Below are 19755 nucleotides of genomic sequence, written 5' to 3'. Positions count from 1 at the left end.
AGTAAGGCCATAAAGTTGTGGTTTGCATGCTTGCTTGCACATTGTAATCAATTGGGCATTTAAAAATACTGATGCCTGTTTCTACCCTCCCTGATCCCCCAAATTATGGCTTAAATGGTTCAGATTCTGAGCTTTGGAAGTTTTGAAAGATCTCCACGTGGTTCTAATGAGCAGACAAGCTTGGGATCCACTATTCAGGGTTTGCAGCAGAAGAACCTGGACAGTATGCGAGGAAACGAATCCACAAAGCGTGCAATGCCATAAAGTTAACGAACAGGTTAAAGTACATAAGGTTAGCAGTTTCTAGAGGATAGTGGCGGATGGGAAACAAGTGGCAGTTAAGCAGTGCTTAGGCGTTTGTGCTGCCTGGGACCCTTTTGCTGCAGATCGGTAAACCGCAGGGGTTCCGGTCGCTGCCAGGACTCCCGGCGCATGCGCGGCCCGGACACTCCGCAGGGACTTGCAGAACGTGCGCGGCTGCGACGCGAAGGCGGAGCCTGATGCCCGCCGCGCCGCGCTCCCGGAAGTGTCCCCGGAGTGTTCTGCAGCGCTCGCCGGTTCGCGGCGCTTGCCCGCGCGCCTGGCCCCGTGGGCGGGGACCCGGGCGCCCTGGAGCAGCCGGCCTTGGTTGCCGAGGCGGTGTCGTCGTTGACCATTGCCGATGCGTTCACAGCCGCTGGCGAGAGCCCGGCGCCGCCCGCGCCGCCCCGCGCACTCCCCAGGCAGTTCATCTGCTCCTTCCCCGACTGCAGCGCCAGTTACAACAAGGCCTGGAAGCTAGACGCGCACCTGTGCAAGCACACGGGGGAGGTAACGGAACTGCGGAGGGCGCGGTGCCCAACCCTGGAGCGCGCGGTGACTTGACTGGTGGGCTGTTCCCCTCTTCCTAGGACGGGGTGTGGCCACAGAGCAGCCGCTGTGTCCTGCGGGTGCAGAGGGCCAGGTTTGCTAGACGTGTTCAGCCTTGGCATCCTGGTCTTAAGTTAGGAAAGGAGCTGAGGAAGTGACAAGAAGTCCTGGGGCCGCGGTATCTTTGCCACGGCTCGTGGCTTCCTACTCAGTCCTTTCTCCTTGGATCTTGAGTCTGCCATTCAAACACCTTCCGGTGATCTGTAATGCCGCACGGCGAGACAGCCCACTACCCTCCCAGACCGCCACCCTCTGCACACGACTCCTAGGGCTGGTACAGAGGAAAACTTCCCAGAACCCGGGATTGTGCAAGCAGCACGTGTTCGTTCTTTTATAAGTAGGGGGAGAGTACTGGACAGAACAGACCATGCTTTTGCTGCCACGGACCTTATGTTTTAGCGGATCAGGCAAAGGGCTAGGCAGGAATGAAGAACAGTGAAGAGTAGTCAGGAAAGGCCTTACTGTGTGAGCTGAATGAGAAGGATCTAGCCGGACAGACATTTGAGACAGGTAGAAAGAATGGCGTAGGAGACCTGGGGTGGAAAGCAGAGCAGTGTGATTAGGTGAGGGGATCTTTTAGAGGTGAGGTCTGAGAGGCCGGGTGGGATTGCTTGTAGTTCAGGGTAGGAGTTTATTTTAGGGCAGTGTAAGCCTTTGGAGGATGTTAGATAAAGTTATGTGATGTGGCATTCTGGGTTGCAGGTGAGGAAAACAAAACTCATGGAGGCTATGGAATCCGCCCCTTTTGCCAGTTTGGGGCAGAGCCGGGATTGGCAGTGCCTCAGAGGAATGCCACAGACCATGCACTGCCCACATCCCTGCATTCCTGTCTTTGCTTGTTGCACCTACCCTAACTTACAGGCCACCTCCATCATGCAGTGCAGTCAAACATTCTCACGGTCCACTGCCTTTGAAGACTGATGGCTGTCCTTGTCCCAAATTTTGGGATCCATGTAACCAGTGTGTCCGAGTTAGAGCTTGCCTTTCCCTTTAGACCTGTGTGTTGTATTTTGGATATCAGTGTTGCCAGCTTTGTTATACAGTTGGAAAACATGAAGTCATCTGTGTTGTCCCACATCTCACACGCTGATTAACTGACAGATACTCATTGAGCCTGCTCCTTGGTAAGCTGAGCAAGGTTCTGTGGCTCTGCCCTTGGTAGGTAATGCAGCTCACTTGTGCCTTCCTGCCCACTGACTTTGCTCCCAATCCACTCATCAAGGTCTTAGTACCTCCCTCTTGGATGTCATGGTGGTGTGCTTTCCATAGTTAGACACATGAAACTGATTGGGGACGTGTTTTGGTTTTCCCTGTAGATTCAGAATGGAATTCTGGGCCAGTGAGGAAAAGCAAAAGAACTAGAGGCAGTCAGCCTTCAAAGGCTGGAGAGTGTGAGAATTGGGACCGTGAGAACACATGGAGGAGGTAGCCTGTAAGTTAGGGTAGATGCAGGGAGCAAACGCAGGGATGCAGGCCTAAGCTTAAGAAATTAAGGGCCTGCTGCTGAGACATCGCCTATTCTGGCTCTGCCGAAACTGGGAAAATTTGTTGGCCTCCCTCAATCTCATCTGGGGCCTTTCCCACCTCCTGGGTCCCAAATAATGATTGTAATCAGGGCCTTGAGCTGTTGTCTTTGCTTGGTCCCGGCACCTATGAGCTTTTTCAGGTGACACATTTTCCTGTAACTGGCTTGGCATTCATTCTCTTACCACAGACACCAGTTAGAAACAGGTTAGCAGTGCTGTGCCATTACTGGAAAGGCTGCCTGCTTATTCCAGATGATAGCCACAGAGAGAAAATCTGCAGTGATGTGAGAAGTTGTGGCATTTATGCTGTGTAATTTCAGGTAGAAAAACCTGGTCTTGCTTGAGTATAACAAGTGTTCAACTTGCTTTCTGAATGGAAATCATCTCTGGATAGGGAGTCTGTGACTTTGCCTAGTAAACACTTTAGGCTTTTAAATAAATACCAATTAATCTCTAACTAGGGCAAGATTGACATGTTTTTTTCTTCCCGCTAGAGACCATTTGCTTGTGACTATGAAGGCTGTGGCAAGGCCTTTGTCAGGGACTACCATCTGAGTCGCCACATCCTGATTCATACTGGAGAAAAACCATTTGTGTAAGTATAGAACTGGTTTTAGGGCTTTGAGGTAGGAAGTGTTTGGCATATACACCTGCTAAGAGGATTGATCCTAAACTCACAAGATCATGAATGTGAAGTTGCTTTCATCTTCTTATATGAGAGGAGAATAGGTTTTGAATGTGTGGAAGAGAGAAGGGGTTTTTGCAGGTTATTTGTATAATAAATTTAGGAATGAGTTGATATGAAGTTCCCTTGGTTTGCATCCTCTCATCTCCCTTTAAAACTTGTAATGAATTAGAAATCAATCTTGAAAAACAATTTGGAAATCACTGAATAGAAAACAGTTACCTGGAAAATTCTTGGCTTGGTGTTGTCAAGGTCTTTGTGAACAGTGTAGTCTTTGTAAGTTGCTAGGATAAGTGATAAAAGCATGATGAAGTAGGGCTCTTACTATCTGGTCTGGTGTTTCCTAGAATCAAGCTTTTGCCACCACTACTGTTTAAGTTTTAATTTTATTCTTCTAGAAGTTGCTTTTTCTGGAAGGGTGGAAATACTGTTTTCCTATTTGCTATTTCATACCAGTGGAACTCAAATTTAGGGCACGTCAGATCACTCAAAGAGCTTGTTAAAACAGATTTCAGAGGGCTAGGGGTGTGGCTCAGGGGTAGTATGTGTGCTTAGCATTTGTGAGGCCCTGAGCTCAATCCTGGGCACCACAACAAAGACCAGGAAAGCACAGACTTCAGGATCCACTTGAGTTTGACTTAGTAGGTGCAGGATGGGGCCTGAGAATTGGTGTTTCTGGCAAGTTCCCAAATTCTGGCTCCCACACTCTGAGAACCATTAACCAAATTATTTACCATGAAAACAAAATAGTTTTCAAAGAAGAAAGCAAAACAAAATAACCATAATAGCTGTCCAGAGCTATAAGCAGAGATTATGACAGGAAATAGCTGCTTAGCAGTTTTTTCAGATACTAGGATTTAATATCATAATTTTGTTCTGTGACACATTTCTTTGTTCAAGAAGATTTCCTAATGGCCTGAGTTGAATTTCTTTGAGTTTTAAGATGAAGCAAACGTGAATTGTTTCTTTCTTTTTTTTTATTGTTGGTTGTTCAAAACATTACGTGAATTGTTTCTTGTCTGACTTACTCAGATGATCTGAGAAAGGTGAATTCATGACATGGGACAGACTTCACTGTCTCCTCCGTGACAGACAGGTCAGCTGAGGCTCTGTCCTAACAGCATGCTAGCCTGCAGGAATGGGACAGAGTACTGAGGATGGCTTTCATTTCAGTCCCTGTTCATGTGCATAGGGTATTGTCAAAATCAGTGAACCTAAGCACAGCTTAATTTATTTCAAAATATAGTCCACCTAGACCAGAACAGAACAACTAAAGAGGTCTGTGAAGTACTACAGGGATGGTCTTTGACCTGGAAGATTCACTTTGGGAATTTACAAATGTAGTAAAGGTACATACAAGTTGCGTGCACACTGTTGTTAGTAGCAAAACATTGGAATCAATCCAAATGCTCATCAGTAAGGACAGGTCAAGGTATATCAACCTGAAGGAATACTATACAGCTAGAAAAATGAATGAAGACATTTTCTGAGAAACCATTGGAAAAAATCATCAAGGCATATTAATCAAAAAACTAATGTATTAATGTCCTATATACAGGGCTACCTTTTTGTGTGTAAGAAAGCAGGGGTGGGATGGGAAGAAACCATTTGCTTTTGTTTATATTGAGAAACCCTAAAAGTCACATAACAATACTAAAAATATCCATTTTGGAAGTGGCATGAGAGTGCTGGTTGGGTAGGCATGGGCATCAGAGGGAACACTGCAGCCACGCTCCTTTTTTATGCATCATGATTTCTGTGCAAAGTGACAGTGTGCTCTATTAAATCTTAAAGGGGAAGTAGGGCTCAGCCCACCTGCACAGACACATGGAAAGGGCAGGGTCATTGCCACTCAGTGGAAAAACACTTGGTGGTGGTCCTTGAGCTTGCTCCAGTCCAGCCCTTCCTCTCTGTAGCTCCAGGTCATTGGCTCACTGGACAGTACTGCTTGGCTGTCTCTGGGGTTAATTCTTCGTGGCTGAATTTGCTCACAGTCCAAACTGACCTCTCCTCTCCTTGGCCTCCTGCTCTTTTTCTTATCTGGGTAGGGGACAGCACTGTTTGGTCACCTATGAAAGATAAGGCAGCTCCCTCATCCTTCTCCCCCACCCCCTGCAGCTGAGGTCCCTGACTATCCCCTGGGTCCTCCTGTTCACTCTGCAGCTGTCCTGTCCCAGGCCCTCACTCCTTAGTGCCTGAGGTGTTTTCTCTGCCTCACCTGGCCCTCTCCCTTGTCACCTCCAGATGGCTTCCCTTCTTAACACTGAAGCAGTTTCGACCTCTGCTTACGTGATGAAGTCCAGGTTCCTAGTGTGTCACACAAATGGCCAGTGTGATTTAGCCCTTTGCTGCTTATCTTGCACCGTTTGCTTGATTCTCAGACATGGAATTGTGGTCCAGCTATGCTTAACTAACCAGTACCCTTCACCCCCAGTCTGCCTGGGTCCTTCCTGTCTCTGCACCTGCTGTTTGGTTCCTGTCAGGATTTCCTGCCTCCGACCTCCTGCCCCACACGCATGTTGAGTTAGATGCCTTTGTCAGGTTTAGAGTGAAGAGGCTTACACAGCATGACTGTTTGTCTGGCAGGACAGTTGTGGAAGTTTCGGAGCTGCTTCTGCCTGCTTTCTCTGTGGTCTTCATCTTGGGGCTTCATCCTTGTGTTCCAAGGTGCCTGTTGGAGTTTTGGCTGCTGCATCAGCATACGAGCAGGCAAGGAGGAGGAAGGGGCAAAGGTGTGCCCCCATTTTAACCACTGTGAGAGTTGAACAACTTGGTGGAACTTTGCCACCTGGCCACTTCTAATGCAGGGGAGGCTGGACAAAGCTTTCTATTGGCCACCTGCTCAGTCGACCCTCAGCATTCTGATCTTGCGATCGAGGGCTTCTGGTGTTCTCTGGCACAGCACTTCTCCCTTGAGCTTCTGTGGGCCTTGGCTCTGGTGTTTTCACTGTCTCAGCAACTGCTGGTCACTGTCTTTCCCCACCTGGCCCTGGAGACCCTCAGTGCCTGCTAGGAGTAATTGCTGAGCATCAGAGTTGAATGGTAGCTGAGACTGAGACTTGGAAAGGAAGTCCTGCTTCATCAGCCAGCCTTATGAATGCTTTTCAGAAGAGGCACTTTTTCTTTTTCTTTCTTTTTTTTTAAGTGCACAGAGGATTTAGATCATTCAAGGCCAGGATGCCAACTTATGGGAAACTAGAATGGCTTGGTGATATGCCAGAGAGCATATGGTCTATGGTTCTGCTCCAGGAATCTGTTTTACCTTTAATTATAAGCTGAAACCAAGTTGTGTGTGTGTGGTTTTTTTTTTTTTTTTTTGAGACCTTTCTGAAAATGCAGTTTATAGTGACATTTCATGTAAAATTGAGGTTATCAGATTCTAGCCTGAGTCTGATATGAGCCTGATTAGAACCTGAGCAGGATTTAGGCCTTGGGAGTAGTGTTTTTACCTTCTCTTCTGCTAGTGTATGGAGAGTGTCTCATGTAGTATGCTTTATGTTAAAAGTCAAACACGAAAAAGCCTCTTGTTATGTGGTGGTCACATCAAAGTTGAAAGACTGTATCATATGGCTTAACACTTTGGAATTTTTTCCTTTTTTTTTTTTTTTTTTATGGTGCTGGGGATAAAACCAGGGCCTTATACATGCCAAGCAGATGTTCTTCCACTGAGCTGTATCCCCAGCTCAATACTTTGAAATTTACTATTTTATACTTTCCTTTGGAATATTAAATTTTATAAATAGGAAGGTACGCTGGGCATGGTGGCACATGCCAGTAATCTCAGCAACCTGAGAAACTGAGGCAGGAGGATTGCAGTTTTGAGACCAGCCTTAGCAACTTAGTGAGACCCTGTTTCAAAATTTTAAAAATGGGCTGGGATGTAGCTCAGTGGTAAAGGGCCTGTAGGTTCCATCTTCAGCACCAAAAAAAGAAAAATTTTAAAAATAGGGGGGATATACATTAAAATTTCTCTTCCCTTGGTTTGTTAATATATTGGTTTATAAAATTTCTTACAGTTGTACAGCTAATGGTTGTGATCAGAAATTCAACACAAAATCAAACTTGAAGAAACATTTTGAACACAAACATGAAAATCAGCAAAAACAGTATGTTGTAAGTATGATTGTATATGCTTTTGTGTAGTATGATTTTCATATGTTTAAATTTTCTGAATATTTTTACACTTATTGCTGATGTTTTAAAGTTTCCATTAACCAAATTTTGTCTCTCAAATATCCAAATTTAGTCTGGTACTGGCTATCCTAATCATAAAGGTTTTATTTTGTAAGCAAACACTGTGCACATTTAAAGTATATAATTGGGTAACTACCTCAACCAAAATATTTTTGCTTTTTCAAATGTCATTAATCTTTAAAGCTTCTTGACATAAAGTAGAATTTTAAGGTAACTAAATAAGTGAAAGGAGCAAATGTGTAGTCTCTAAAATAGTTTTACCTTTAAAGGATTGTTATGAACTGTTGATTTTTTGGTTTTTCTCAAGACTAACAAACATTTATTAACAGTGTAATTTCGAAGGTTGCAAGAAGGCCTTTAAAAAACATCAGCAGCTGAAGGTTCATCAGTGCGAACATACCAATGAGCCTCCATTCAGGTGTGTGTTGCACGGGGCTGGTGGTCTCTGAAATTCTAGGTGTGAATAAGATTGAAATGCAAAGATTGGGAGCCGATGTTCTGGAACAGCTTCCTAACCAATGTTTTTCTGTTAATATGCATCATATATACCTGTTTATATATGAGGGCATTTTAAAAGGTAAATTTTGTTTTGTTTCTTTAAAATAAATATTTAGTGTGTTTCAGAGAAGGCTATGAGATGGTACAGTTGTAGTCAAGCTTGAAGGGAAGGCTCAGGAATGGCCTATCTGTTCATGTAGAGCCTGTACAACTCCATGAAATGTCATTATGAAGGCACGAGTTATTTTCCTGTAGAACAAGACAGAAGTGGCCTCAACCTGCCTTTAGAGAGGGTTTCCTGAGGAACACAGAAGGGTGGCTGGACATGTCAGATAGAGCTACAAAGGGCACCGAGGGACGAGAACTGCACCTCATGCTGGTGCTCCCTGTGTAGTGGAGCTGGTCATTGTCTTCCTTCTGGCTCACGCTGGCTGCCCTACGCCCTGGAGTTGCTGCAGTGACAGTGCTGTCATTGCTTGCAGGTCTGCAGCTTATTCCTGTGCTGTCAGTTCCTTTAACACCAAAGTAGCGTGTTTTGTTTGTTTTTTGGTGGTGCTGGGGATCGAGCATGTGCTTTTTATGGCTCACCCGGGGCCTCTTGCATCCTCTGCTGTGTTTTCTTATCACACAACCCACATCCTTTGTCACAAATTGCTCAGGATTGTTCAGGTATTTACCTAAGCCAAGTCTGACACCTCTTGAGGTATCTTTGTAGCCATGAAAGCAGAATATTTTTCAGTGGTATGATGATGAAGACTGTTTATGTGATCATATAAACAGTGTGATCATATAAACATATGTGGCTTTTTTCTCTCAAGTAGTTAATTTTTGCTCCAAGACTAATTAAGTGACTGGAGTTTCATCTGTGATTAGATCTGCATTTTAATCTTACTTTGGTGACTGGTTGTAGGGAAAGGCAAGATGTTGGAAGAAGTTAGGATTAAGTACCATTTGCTCTAAGTGGAGTTCCTTGTGGAAGTGGATTGTTAACATTTCATGTGTTGTAACTCAGGTGTCCCCAGGAAGGATGTGGGAAGCACTTTGCCTCACCCAGTAGCCTGAAACGACATGGAAAGGTCCACGAGGGTATGTATGGATGGCCCTGTGTGCACTCACATGGACAGTTGGGTGTGTTTAATTGACTACTTGGTGCTTTCTGTTCTATTCCGTGGTCGTGCTGAGGAGCAAGAGGGATGCCCTTCTACTTATTCAGGTCTTGTTCTTCCCCAGTGCCTGCTCCTGCTCTGCACAGAAGCCGTTTGTATCCAGCCAGGGCTTTGCTTCTTTACATCAGTCTGAACCCTTCTGTTTACTACCTGTGCTACTCTCTTCCTTATTGGCTATTCAGAAGGCTAGGATAATAAGGTGAAGTTTTCACAGCCATGAGACTGTAACTTAACAAAAACTACTTGATTCCGTTAACTACTTCTATTTGTTGTCTTTTTACCAGGAGGGCTTTATGGTATCTATACTCTAGTTTTCCAGGTCCTAGAATTTATGAATTTTGTTTTTAAATGAATTAGTGAGCAAGAGTGCAAGACAGCCACATTCTTTTTTGGTTTGTAATGGGAGAAACTCAGCCTGTTTCATATGGCTGATAATCCAGTTATTGTGCTTTGCACAATATATATTTCAGATCACAGTGTTTTTCTCTGGATTCTCCTGGTTTATTTTCTTCCATAGCTATACCTTACTTGTTTTTGCAGTATGAAACTTACCAAGATGCAAGACTAGAGGTAGCTAGGGAATGGGCAGTGTAACTCCTGAGTCTTGGTGCTGCTGGTCTGCCAAGGACAAAGGGCTGGGTAACACTTTTGCTGATGGAAAAAAGAAGCATGCTTAGAGAGGCAGGGAAAGGGAACATGAACCTGTGTGTGTGTTGGGGGTGGGGTTAATTAGCAGGTGAAATATGTACATGGCTTACCTAACGAGATAGAGGCACCCTTCCTGGGGTATCTGCTAGGGTAAAATCCTAACACAAAGCACCTTGTATACAATTTCAGACAATTTCACTATAACGTTACCCTTTCTTAAGTTTTTATTCTCACCTCTTGAGTCCAACAGAATTGAACGTTATTGGGAGAGAGGAGAAAGATTTTCAGGCATATAAGTTTCCTTTCTAATTATCAGTGTTTACCCTGAATATTCTAAACAGTCAGAACACCAGTCTTTTTTTTTTTTTTTTAACAGGCTATATATGTCAAAAGGGATGTTCCTTTATGGCAAAAACATGGACAGAACTTTTAAAACACATGAGAGAAACCCACAAAGGTAAGGCACATATGAAAGACATGGTATAAATATTTGCCACTGCAGAATTGATGTAGTGCTTTTAAAGAGTGGAATGTTAAATATATACAATAAAGTAAAGATTTTTTATGTTTTGTGAAATGCTGGCTTCCTCAGCTGTTTGCCAGGTAAGCAGAGCCGAACCAGGTCTCCTGGAACTAGCATGCCATGACTTAACATGCCCAAAGGTTCTTGAAGTCTCCAGTGAACAGTCTTGAAGGCACCAGTGCTCTGTGAGGCGCCTGGGAAAACAGCGCCTCATATTGAAGGACACGGTGTAGGCAATATTTTGTTTTCTCCACCTGTCCAGTTACCATGCTGAGAACCTCTGCTTCTAGATGATAAACACCCAAGGGGCTTGGGAGTGATATAAGAAATTAAAAGAATTGAGACAAACCTCCTAGCAGTAAAAGTTGGGGTTAGGCCAAGCATGGCGACACATGCCTGTAATCCCAGCAACTTGGGAGGATGAGGCAGGAGGATCCCAAGTTCAAAGCCAACCTCAGCAACTTAGCAAGATCCTAAGCAACTTGGGACTAGGGATGTGGCTTAGTAATTAAGTGCCCCTGGGTTCAATCCCTGGTACTCCCCATCCCCCTGCAAAAAAAATCCTGAGTTAGAGTTTCCTTGGAAATTTCTGTATAGTCATAGATTTGGGACATTGAGTATGTTATTTATGCATTCAGCATTCATTTTTTCTGTTGAAAAAAATCTAAGAAAGTTGGTTAAATGTGTCTGCCTCACAGAGGAAATATCATGTGAAGTATGCCAGAAAACATTTAAACGAAAAGATTACCTGAAGCAGCACATGAAAACTCATGCCCCAGAGCGGCATATGTGTCGATGCCCAAGAGAAGGCTGTGGTAGGACCTACACAACTGTGTTTAATCTCCAGAGCCATATTCTCTCTTTCCATGAGGAACAGCGCCCGTTTGTGTGTGAACACTCTGGCTGTGGCAAAACATTTGCAATGAAAGTAAGTTCTCCCCAATGTGTACAGCCCCCTTTCTCTCTGTGCTTACACATGGGCTCTGGATTGGCATCCTGGGGTCTGCAAATGGGAAGAACTGCTGAGCAGGCATGACACACATCCCACTTTTGCTTCAGCTGGGTGGTTCTTCATTCAGATCTGCAGAATCCACTAGCTTCACTGAGTCTCAGAGTGTGTCCTCCACCAGAAGCATTGGCATCAACAGGGAACTTGTTAAAAATTAAGGTTCTCAGGCCCACTTTAACCCTGCTGAGTCAGAAGCCCTGTGGGTGGGGCCCAGGAATCATGTACTAAGTTGGGGAGCCAATGACCTTGGTATCTATGCTTATTTAGAGTGTGTTGGTGCTTTGGATTCTTCTAGATACCATCACTTAAGGACTTGGAAGGGGAAATGAGCAATAAGGAGATGAGGGGCCACAGAACTTTGGGGATTTCATCTAGGTCTGAGCAGCGTGCATGGGGTCAGTGAGAATGTGACACTTGGGAGGGGCCTATGCAGTGTGTATTCTCTCTGGTTGGTGTCTTACAGATTCTTACCCACAATTATAATAGAGACTGAAGAGAGAGCTGAGGTTCACTCAGCACAGTCAACCCTGCTAGAAAACCCCCAGGAAGCTGAGGGAGGCCAGCACTGTCGCCAGTATCAGCAGGACATTGGTCAGGTTTCCCACTAGTGGTCAGGAATATGGTTTGGGAAAATTCAGTTTGAAAAATAAATGACTCGTTTACAACAGATTTCCCCCTCTTCAGGAAGAACTAAAAAGCCACAGTGGTTGGGGTTGTATACATTCCTAAAGTGGTCCTTGGAAGGACAGTGAAAATCACTAGTCCTGGAGTGAAGAATTCTTCCCTTACCCAGGGGCAGGTATGGGGGGTGGATTTAAATCCTATCCCTGAAGAGAAAGAAGACTAACAGGGTAAATAACTTCTGCAGCTTTCATGTTCATGGATTCTCCAGTGTTAAGGTTTTTAAAATACAAGGTTTCTTTTTTTTCTTCACTATAGCAGAGCCTTATGAGGCATGCTGTTGTGCATGATCCTGACAAGAAGAAAATGAAGCTTAAAGTAAGTTGAAGGTGCTTAGGGAAGTTCTTGGTTCTAAAATCTGCAGCGTCTGAAGCCTGGTGTGTGTTCCTCTGGCCCCACTGTGGGACCTGCCCCACTGTTGAGGACCTGCCTCTCTGTAGGCGTGTTTCTCTGTGAGAGCACACAACTACTGTAAAACTAACCCAGATAATTCTGACTTCAAATTTTAGTTGTCTGTCTTCCTTATTCCCAAAGGTAAAACCATCTCGTGAAAAACGGAGTTTGGCCTCTCGACTCAGTGGCTACATCCCTCCCAAAAGGAAACAAGAGCAAGACGCATTTTTGCCTAAAAACGGAGGGTTGGGGAGCTGCTTGGAAAACAAGGTGCTCTCCACAGTCGCAGTACTTACCCTCCACTAGGCAACTACTGGACCTTGTTGAAGGACTAACAACTGAATTTTTACTTGCTCAGAAGCCTGTTTTTCTTTATTAAAATCAATGATGCAGAACATTTGATTCCTTGTCATTTCCATTTTCTTTGTTCACAATGTCTCTTTTCTGGGCCTCTTGCAAGTCTCCATATGCCTTCTCTTCTTTCTTGGTCAGATGACGAAGAACACACATTAAGCCTTTTCCTCCTTTAACAGGTTGTGGCTTGGATAAGAAGGTAGCTATTCCAGGCATAGTCTGAACTATTTGATTAAGTATCTTCTCCTAAAACAGGAAAACAGTTCAAGAATAATTTAAAATCACACAAAAATGTGTGATGAATACATACAAAAATCAGTGTACTAGTGACTTATTTAAATAACTAGCTGATTCGCTCATATATCTGGTTAAGTGATTGAAATCTGCAGAGTAACTCTATGTGACTAAAGGAACACACCAAAGGCCTGACAGTCTTGAGTCTCCACTCTGTCACAGCACTAAGGGGTCATATTTGGCCCCAGACTAGCCTTTCCTAAAAATAAGTACCAAAAACTAGGCTTGGACCTTGGCAACCTACCTCTTTATCCCCCAAATTTTTAGCTCAGTGCAGTTCCTAACACTGATGCTCACTATCCCAGAATCACTTGTTAAAAAAATAAAATCATGGAGACCCTGGACTCCAGAAATCCTCAACCAATTGGGCTATAATCTAGGCCTAAATGATCCTAATATGGAATTAGGGTTGAAGCCAATATACCAATGCTGCTTTTAGTGGGTGATAAAGTTACCCAACTTAAAAGTGGAACAGACAGGGTTGGAGCTGACAGCTCAGTGGCAGAGTGCTTGCCTTGCATGTGTGAGGCATTTGGTTCGATCCTCAGCACCACATATAAATAAATAAATAATAAAGGTACATCAACAACTAAGAAATATTTTTTAAAAAGTGGAACAAACAGCACATAAACTTGTCCTGGCATTGTAAATCAACACATTTCAGCTATAGAATTCTTCTCATAAACACTTAGGACAACCTAAAAGAAGAATCTATGAAGTTTCTAGTTTTCCTATTTTAAAGGCTACACAGTCAACAATCTGTAAAATAGAACAGTATATTAGCTTTCTATACATTTTTCATGTGGCAAGGTATGTTATAATGGAAAATACAATATGCTTGCGCTTTGAGAAGAAACAAACTGGAAAGCTCTTGTACTGGGAAGTAGAATTACACTCATTTTTCTTTGCCTTTAATTTTCCCAGATTTTCTACAAATGTATTTTTATATCAGAAAACAAAAAACACTAAAGTGTTTACTTATTCCAGCTTTTACTTACCATCTTATTTTCTTCCTCATCTGCATTTTTCCCCTTCTTTATAGTAATTTGAACTTGGTATTTTTTCTCAATCCACTGCTGAATCTGTTTACTCTTTGTGTCCAAATCATGTTGTTCAATATTTGAAGAAAAAGTTAGTTCCTTTGTCACAGCTGGTCCTGGTTTGAAACAGTGAGATTTGATGCTAGAACTACTTACTAGTCTCCTTTGAAACCCGAACTTGCACGCACAACTTGAAGATCTTAGGTTGCCACAGAGGCCTCAATGGTCCTCATCTGACTTGTAGCTTCACAGACCAGTAACTGCTCTTTTAAATTGGGGAGATAGACATAAAGTACCAATATTTTACCTGCCAGTTCAAATCTGATAGGGTTTTTACATTATATATAACAGAACACTATAAATCAGGAAGAAAAAAATAAACCAAGAAAAAATGAACATGAATAGGCAACTCATAAAAGCTCAAATAGTGGCAGGAAACAGAACAATAAGTAATGGTTTCTCCCCTATTAGCATACAAAAATTATAGCATGACAGTACTAAGTGTAGGTGACAATGTAGAGAGTTTTCATATGTTGCTGATGAGAACAACTGCAACTATGTGACTTCAGTGAATTTATAGTATGAACAAGTGTTCATAATAATGAAAAACTAGGAATAAACCCAATGTCATGAAAATGGATTAACAAATTTGATACATTCTTAAAATATGGTAATTATAATAAACTAGCTATAGCTATTATGTAAATTTTAGAAACAATAGTGTCATTTATACTTTCTTACTATTAAAATATAGTGTTTATGGGTGTATCTATGTAACGAGTTTAGCAAGTGGATCTACACACTAAGAGTGAGCGAGGACACCTCTGGGGAAGGGGCTTCAACTTTTCTGTAGTGATTTCTACTAAATATGTGAAATATAACCATGTTAATACTTGTTCATTTTGGATGATGGGTAACAAGGTTTATTATCTATTTTTTCTGTAGCCTTTTAAATTAAAAAAATTTTAAAAAGAGTTTTTAACACCTCCTTGCTTCCTGGAAGTTCCTACAGTTGGTCCTGGGTCTCCATTAGTAATGCCTTCCATATATTAGCCCTTCAACTTCTCCAGTCTGTTCAGTTTTTGTTTTTGTTGTTGTTCAACTTTTTTTAATGACTTAGTTTGATGTCCTTTCCCCTCTGGTTGATCTCTTCTGAATATCTATTTTCCAATCAACATCCTTGTTAACTGTGGTGGTACAAAATTGAGCACAGTCAACATGTGATTTTCTCAAAGCACAAAACCTCAGGATGGCTGCCCAGGGACCAGTCTTCTGACAACTGTCTTAGGGTGCTTCCCAGTGAGCAATCTTCCATAACAATCAGCACTTTTTAGGAATCATGAAAAACAAGGATATCTTCACTTAATATCCAGCTCATGGCTTCTGTGAGGCTTCACAGATAAGAGCCTGGAATGGTAACTGGCCACATATGCAAATGAGCATTGCTACTGATATTCTAATAAGATGCTTTGGTATGAGGTGCAATTTGGACCCATTCAAAATTTAAAAGGTGTTTCCAAATAATTAACCAAACACTTCTAATTAAGAGATGAGAAAAGCAAAAACAAAAGGGAGTTAAGTGAACTGCCTAGGACAGGTCTGATTCCACCTCCTCTGAATTTCATTGCATCACTCAGAGACAAGGCTACAGAATAGAGGCAGAGTATTTTCATTGTTTTCGCTGGTTCGCCTTGTTTCATCCTCCATTTTACAAAGGTTCAAAGGAATAGACAATAGATACAGGGTATCAAGTAAAAAAGAAGAGAGGAACAGAACTAAGGGACGGAGGAGGAGTCAAAGACACTGGGAATGCTGGTAAAGTCATGAATATTTTGAATTTTCCAGTTTCTCGTTTCCCACTATCACAGGCACCATGGCAGATGCCAAAGTTTAAATTGCTGATTTTTGATCCTAAAGGATTCAAGGAACAAACAGCAAAATACCTACCAGGTTTTAGTTTGGCCTTTTCCATGTCTCTGAGCCGTAGCCGTTCCTGGTGAATCTGTGTTCCTGTCATGAGCTGGTATTCCGGGGGCTCTGTGCTGGTGTTCCTCCTCACCAGCCTCAGGTCTCGCTCTTCCATGAGTCTAATTGCATCTGCTCGATGCATGTTTCCCAAATCATTGCCCTTCTCATCAAGGACACGGATAATTCGCTCACCAATTTTCCTTCCAATATTACTGAAAGTCGTATCATTCTTTTTTTTCGTTTTCCTCTCATCCTGGCTGTCCTCAACTGTACTAAATCTTTTTGCATGAATTAGGCAGGGCAGTCTTGGGGCAGAAGCAACCAGGGACAACTGTTCTGGGACTGTCTTTTGTACAATGTGTTTATCAAAACACCTTCCAATGCAATTATTTTCAGTCCTTAAGGTTTGTAGCATTAACCTCTTCAGAAGAGCAGCCATCCTAAGAAAGTAATAAGAAAAGTTCATTAAGATTCAATCATTTTCCAGGAATTATGGTACATACCTGTAGTCCCAGCTACAAGGAAGACTGAGGCAAGGAAGATTATAAGTTCAAGGCCAGCCTTGGCAACTCAGTGAGACCCTGTTTCAAAATAAAAAAGGGATGGGATCTAGTTCAGTGGTAGAACCCTTGCCTAACAAACACAAGGCCCTGGGTTCAAATTTCAATATCACCCAAAAAATTAAAATTAATCATTCCCATAGTCTGCTATGTGATATATATTGGGCCACAGGCTGCCTTCTGTATTATGGAAATGCTGTTCTCAGGATGACTAAATCCATGCATGGAAGTTTGAACCAGTAAGATGGACCATTGGGTAACCCCGGCCAGATTAATTCATGGTGGTACTGTTCCTAGTACAAATAGTTATCAGAACAACCCAGGACTTCACATTTTTTCTCCTATGCTCTCCTATATTCCTTTGACTATTTTTGCCAGGAACTTATAGTATCAACACTAAGAACAAAGATCATACTGAGGGCTTATTTATGAGGATGCACTATATAAAATGCCTGCTGATTTATAAATATCAGTTCATAAACTGCTAACCATTTATCTGTATATCTGATGGTATATAAAAGTTAAGAATAGTATTATGGGAAGGGGAACCCTCCAAGAAGAATACTGACCTACTGGAAGAACAGACTGTCAAAAAAAAAAAAAAAAATACTCCCTGACATAAATTGAAGTGCTAGCTTCATAACCTATAAAGATCACTACCCAGGTAAGGTAGGCATTACTAGCAAGTGTTAACTAAGCATTAGGCATATATGACATTGGATTTACTTTATAGTGTAAGACTGAATTTGAAATGCTTTAAAATGACACATTGATTTTCTGTTTCTCTGCTATCAAAATGCCTCTCTCATTCACAGGTTTGGTAAATCTTAGACACACAGGCTAAAGGAGTGACAGGAGGACCCATTCATCTCATTTAGGGTCTACTGAGAAACCATAAAGAAACAAGAATTCAGAGAGGAATGACTTATAAAAATCAAAGAGGACAGGAGGAAGTGCCTCCTCCCAAAGAATGCTCACTGCATGGCCTACATGAGAATCATTGATGGTATATAAAACTGGAAACTCCCTCAGGCCCTGGTTATGATCCCATGTCCTATCCCAGCATAATCCCTTACTCCTCATGTTGAAGAGTGACCTGGAAAAAGAAACGGCTCTGGTTTTGTTCTTCTTAAGAAGCACAAATTTCTCTCCATAATGAGGCTGAGCTGTTTAAGAGCTAGAACTCCAACTTACAACACTGGAAAAAGTCCCCATATATCTTTGGCCAATTATTTAACCATTTTTTAGCTATTAAATTGAAATGACTTAGTAACCATTCAGAAAATAGTTAAGAACCCTGTAAACTCAGAAGACTCAGCACTAAAATTTGGAACTTATTCTTGTTTGTTAATTTTCAAAATGGCCATGTCCTCTTCCCGAATTCCCTAGCTCAGTGACCTGCATGCCTAGCCCTTTGGAGGCAAATGACACCTCCACTCTCCCTTTCAATCCAATCCATTACCAAGTCTCAGCAACTTTACCTTCCTAAGTCCCACTCAGATTTATCCACTTTTTCCTACATTCACTGCCACCACTCTTGCTTATGATTGTCCATCTTGGGCTGGGGATGTGACTCAAGCGGTAACGGGGCTCTGGGTTCAATCCTCAGCACCACATAAAATAAAATAAAAAGATGTTGTGTCCACCGAAAACTGAAAAATAAATATTAAAAAAATTCTCTCTTCTCTCTCTTAAAAAAAAAAAAAAAAAAAGATTGTCCATCTCTTGTTGGTCCCTGCAACCAATTTTAGCTACCATACTGCTGTCCAAACCAGACCAGCCCTTCTCCCCTCCCCAATTTAAAACTAACTGGCTGCAGATTAAAGACATCAATCTTCAGTAGGCCGAAAGATGCTTCTCACTTTTTTCTGCCTAAACCACATGGCCTTTTCACTTTTTAAAGTACTCTTTCCTTCAGTATAGGAAACTAAGGGAAATATGTCAGAGGCCAATTAGTGCCTCTGCTCTTTCTCAGGGCATTGTTTTTATTACCGCCACAAGTAAGCCAGACATTTCACCTTCTTTCCCCCATTTGTCTGTTGGGCCCAACATAAAATATTTCCACAGTCCGACTTATTCTTCCCTTATAGCACTTATTACAATTATAACTTTGCGATTATCTTAATACTATTGCGCTCCCTCACTAGACCATAAACTCTGAAGAAGGGAACCAATGTGGTTTATTCATTAACGATGAGACTGGCACCATAGTTGATCTTCCATAATCTCCCATCCACCCTCTGTATTTTTCTTAGACTGACATCTTCTGTAACTTCTGTACTTGGAATTGTGGCTTCTCAGTAAGAAAACTTACTTTACGTCTCGTGCGAGTCTTAAACCATGGCACCTATTAAGCGATAAATGGGAGGGGGGACCCCACAGTCACTTCATGAACTTCCTACTAAGACCTCCCCCGGCGACAGCAGGCAGCAAAAGAAATGTATTTGCATAGCTCAACCTTTTAAATGCAAGCGCTCTCGGCTAGTCTGGATCAGCTGATCTACGATCAAGCTCTAGCCCAGGAAGCGAGCGCTTCCGGGCGGAGCTGATTTAGTCACGTGCCCAGCGCTTGCCACGCCCACCCGGCGCGACGCGCCAGGACGAGAAAGGACGTGGGGACGTGCTGCGTGCGTGCGTGCGTGCATGCGTGCATGCGTGCAGGCGTGCAGGCGGGCCGGAATGGCAGGGTGGAACCGGCAGGGCCCAGTAGGACAGTTGCCGGGTCTAGGTCGGTGGTTACTGGGAAGCTTGGGCTGTGACCTGGTCCTGAAAGCTTCGGCTTTGTAATCTCACAAAACCCACGGCCTCCCACTCGGTGCTTCGGGGACGCGGAGGGCTCGCCACCCTCCGCCCGGCAGGACGTTAAGCCTGACCTTCCTTGTTCTCGGGCCAATGCAAGGCCGCTTGCTCTGCACGCACATTCCCCAAGACCACGTCCTCCCTCCACAGGTCCCCTCACCGCTTGGCCCCCTTTACCTTTAGCATTACCTGTAACTGGGGTCGGCGATTGATAATGTCTGACAAAAAGAGCCAGTGAACGAGCTCGGAGTCAGGACCCTTTCGCTTTCCGTAGTGGGCAGGGCTTCTCTTGTCCTTTAAAGGAAAGGTGACTTGGGAAAATTTTCCCCGACAAAAAATGCTGAGGGCATGGATAACTAATTGCAGGGAGATTGCTACTCTTCTCCCGCTCCAGATACGAGATGAAGTTCAGTCACATCGAGATTTTGCAGCAGTAGCTGATGACTTTCACTAGTTACATTACGTTAATGCCAATGTTTTTATTTAGTGAGATATTTAATACAATGTT

The 19755-nt window shown here is 43.0% G+C and overlaps 2 protein-coding genes across 4 annotated transcripts; one reads left to right on the top strand and one right to left on the bottom strand.

The window, feature by feature from the left end:
- Nucleotides 1–501: 501 nt before the first annotated feature.
- Gtf3a (general transcription factor IIIA) lies at nt 502–12634 on the top strand (the record flags this gene model as incomplete). The annotated part of the gene is made up of 9 exons (XM_076872258.1): nt 502–810; nt 2930–3030; nt 7137–7233; nt 7644–7732; nt 8825–8898; nt 10003–10083; nt 10848–11077; nt 12098–12157; nt 12374–12634. Coding segments are annotated over 9 exons (1206 nt in total), but the record flags the coding sequence as incomplete, so codon positions are not given.
- Nucleotides 12569–19517, bottom strand: Mtif3 (mitochondrial translational initiation factor 3). Of its 3 annotated transcripts, none has more exons than XM_076872069.2 (4): nt 19425–19509; nt 15868–16328; nt 13879–14036; nt 12569–12832 (listed from the first exon to the last, which is right to left on the bottom strand). In XM_076872069.2, exons 2-4 carry the CDS (start codon nt 16325–16327, stop codon nt 12614–12616), a joined length of 837 nt encoding a protein of 278 aa, XP_076728184.1. In that variant the 5' UTR covers nt 16328; nt 19425–19509; the 3' UTR covers nt 12569–12613. The 3 variants fall into 3 exon arrangements, with proteins under 3 accessions (XP_076728184.1, XP_076728183.1, XP_076728182.1); XM_076872068.2 differs by lacking the exon at nt 19425–19509 and adding an exon at nt 18763–18866; XM_076872067.1 differs by having other exon boundaries at nt 12570–12832; nt 19437–19517.
- Between the last annotated feature and the right edge of the window lie 238 nt (nt 19518–19755).

Source organism: Callospermophilus lateralis, chromosome 12 (assembly GCF_048772815.1).
Source record: "Callospermophilus lateralis isolate mCalLat2 chromosome 12, mCalLat2.hap1, whole genome shotgun sequence".
In the NCBI taxonomy this organism is placed as follows: Eukaryota; Metazoa; Chordata; class Mammalia; order Rodentia; family Sciuridae; genus Callospermophilus; species Callospermophilus lateralis.
The sequence above is the reverse complement of the archived record's forward strand: the minus strand, read 5'-3'. Positions and strand labels throughout refer to the sequence as shown.

What these genes read in the sequence shown, in the direction of transcription:
- Mtif3 (XM_076872067.1), bottom strand. Translation starts at nt 16,327, where the DNA reads ATGGCTGCTCTTCTGAAGAGGTTAATGCTACAAACCTTAAGGACTGAA. An exon ending in AAAGGCCAAACTAAAACCTG is followed by an intron (nt 14,037 to 15,867) that starts GTAGGTATTTTG and finishes GTTTCAAACCAG; the next exon opens with GACCAGCTGTGACAAAGGAA. An exon ending in ATGAGGAAGAAAATAAGATG is followed by an intron (nt 12,833 to 13,878) that starts GTAAGTAAAAGC and finishes TTCCTGTTTTAG; the next exon opens with GAGAAGATACTTAATCAAAT.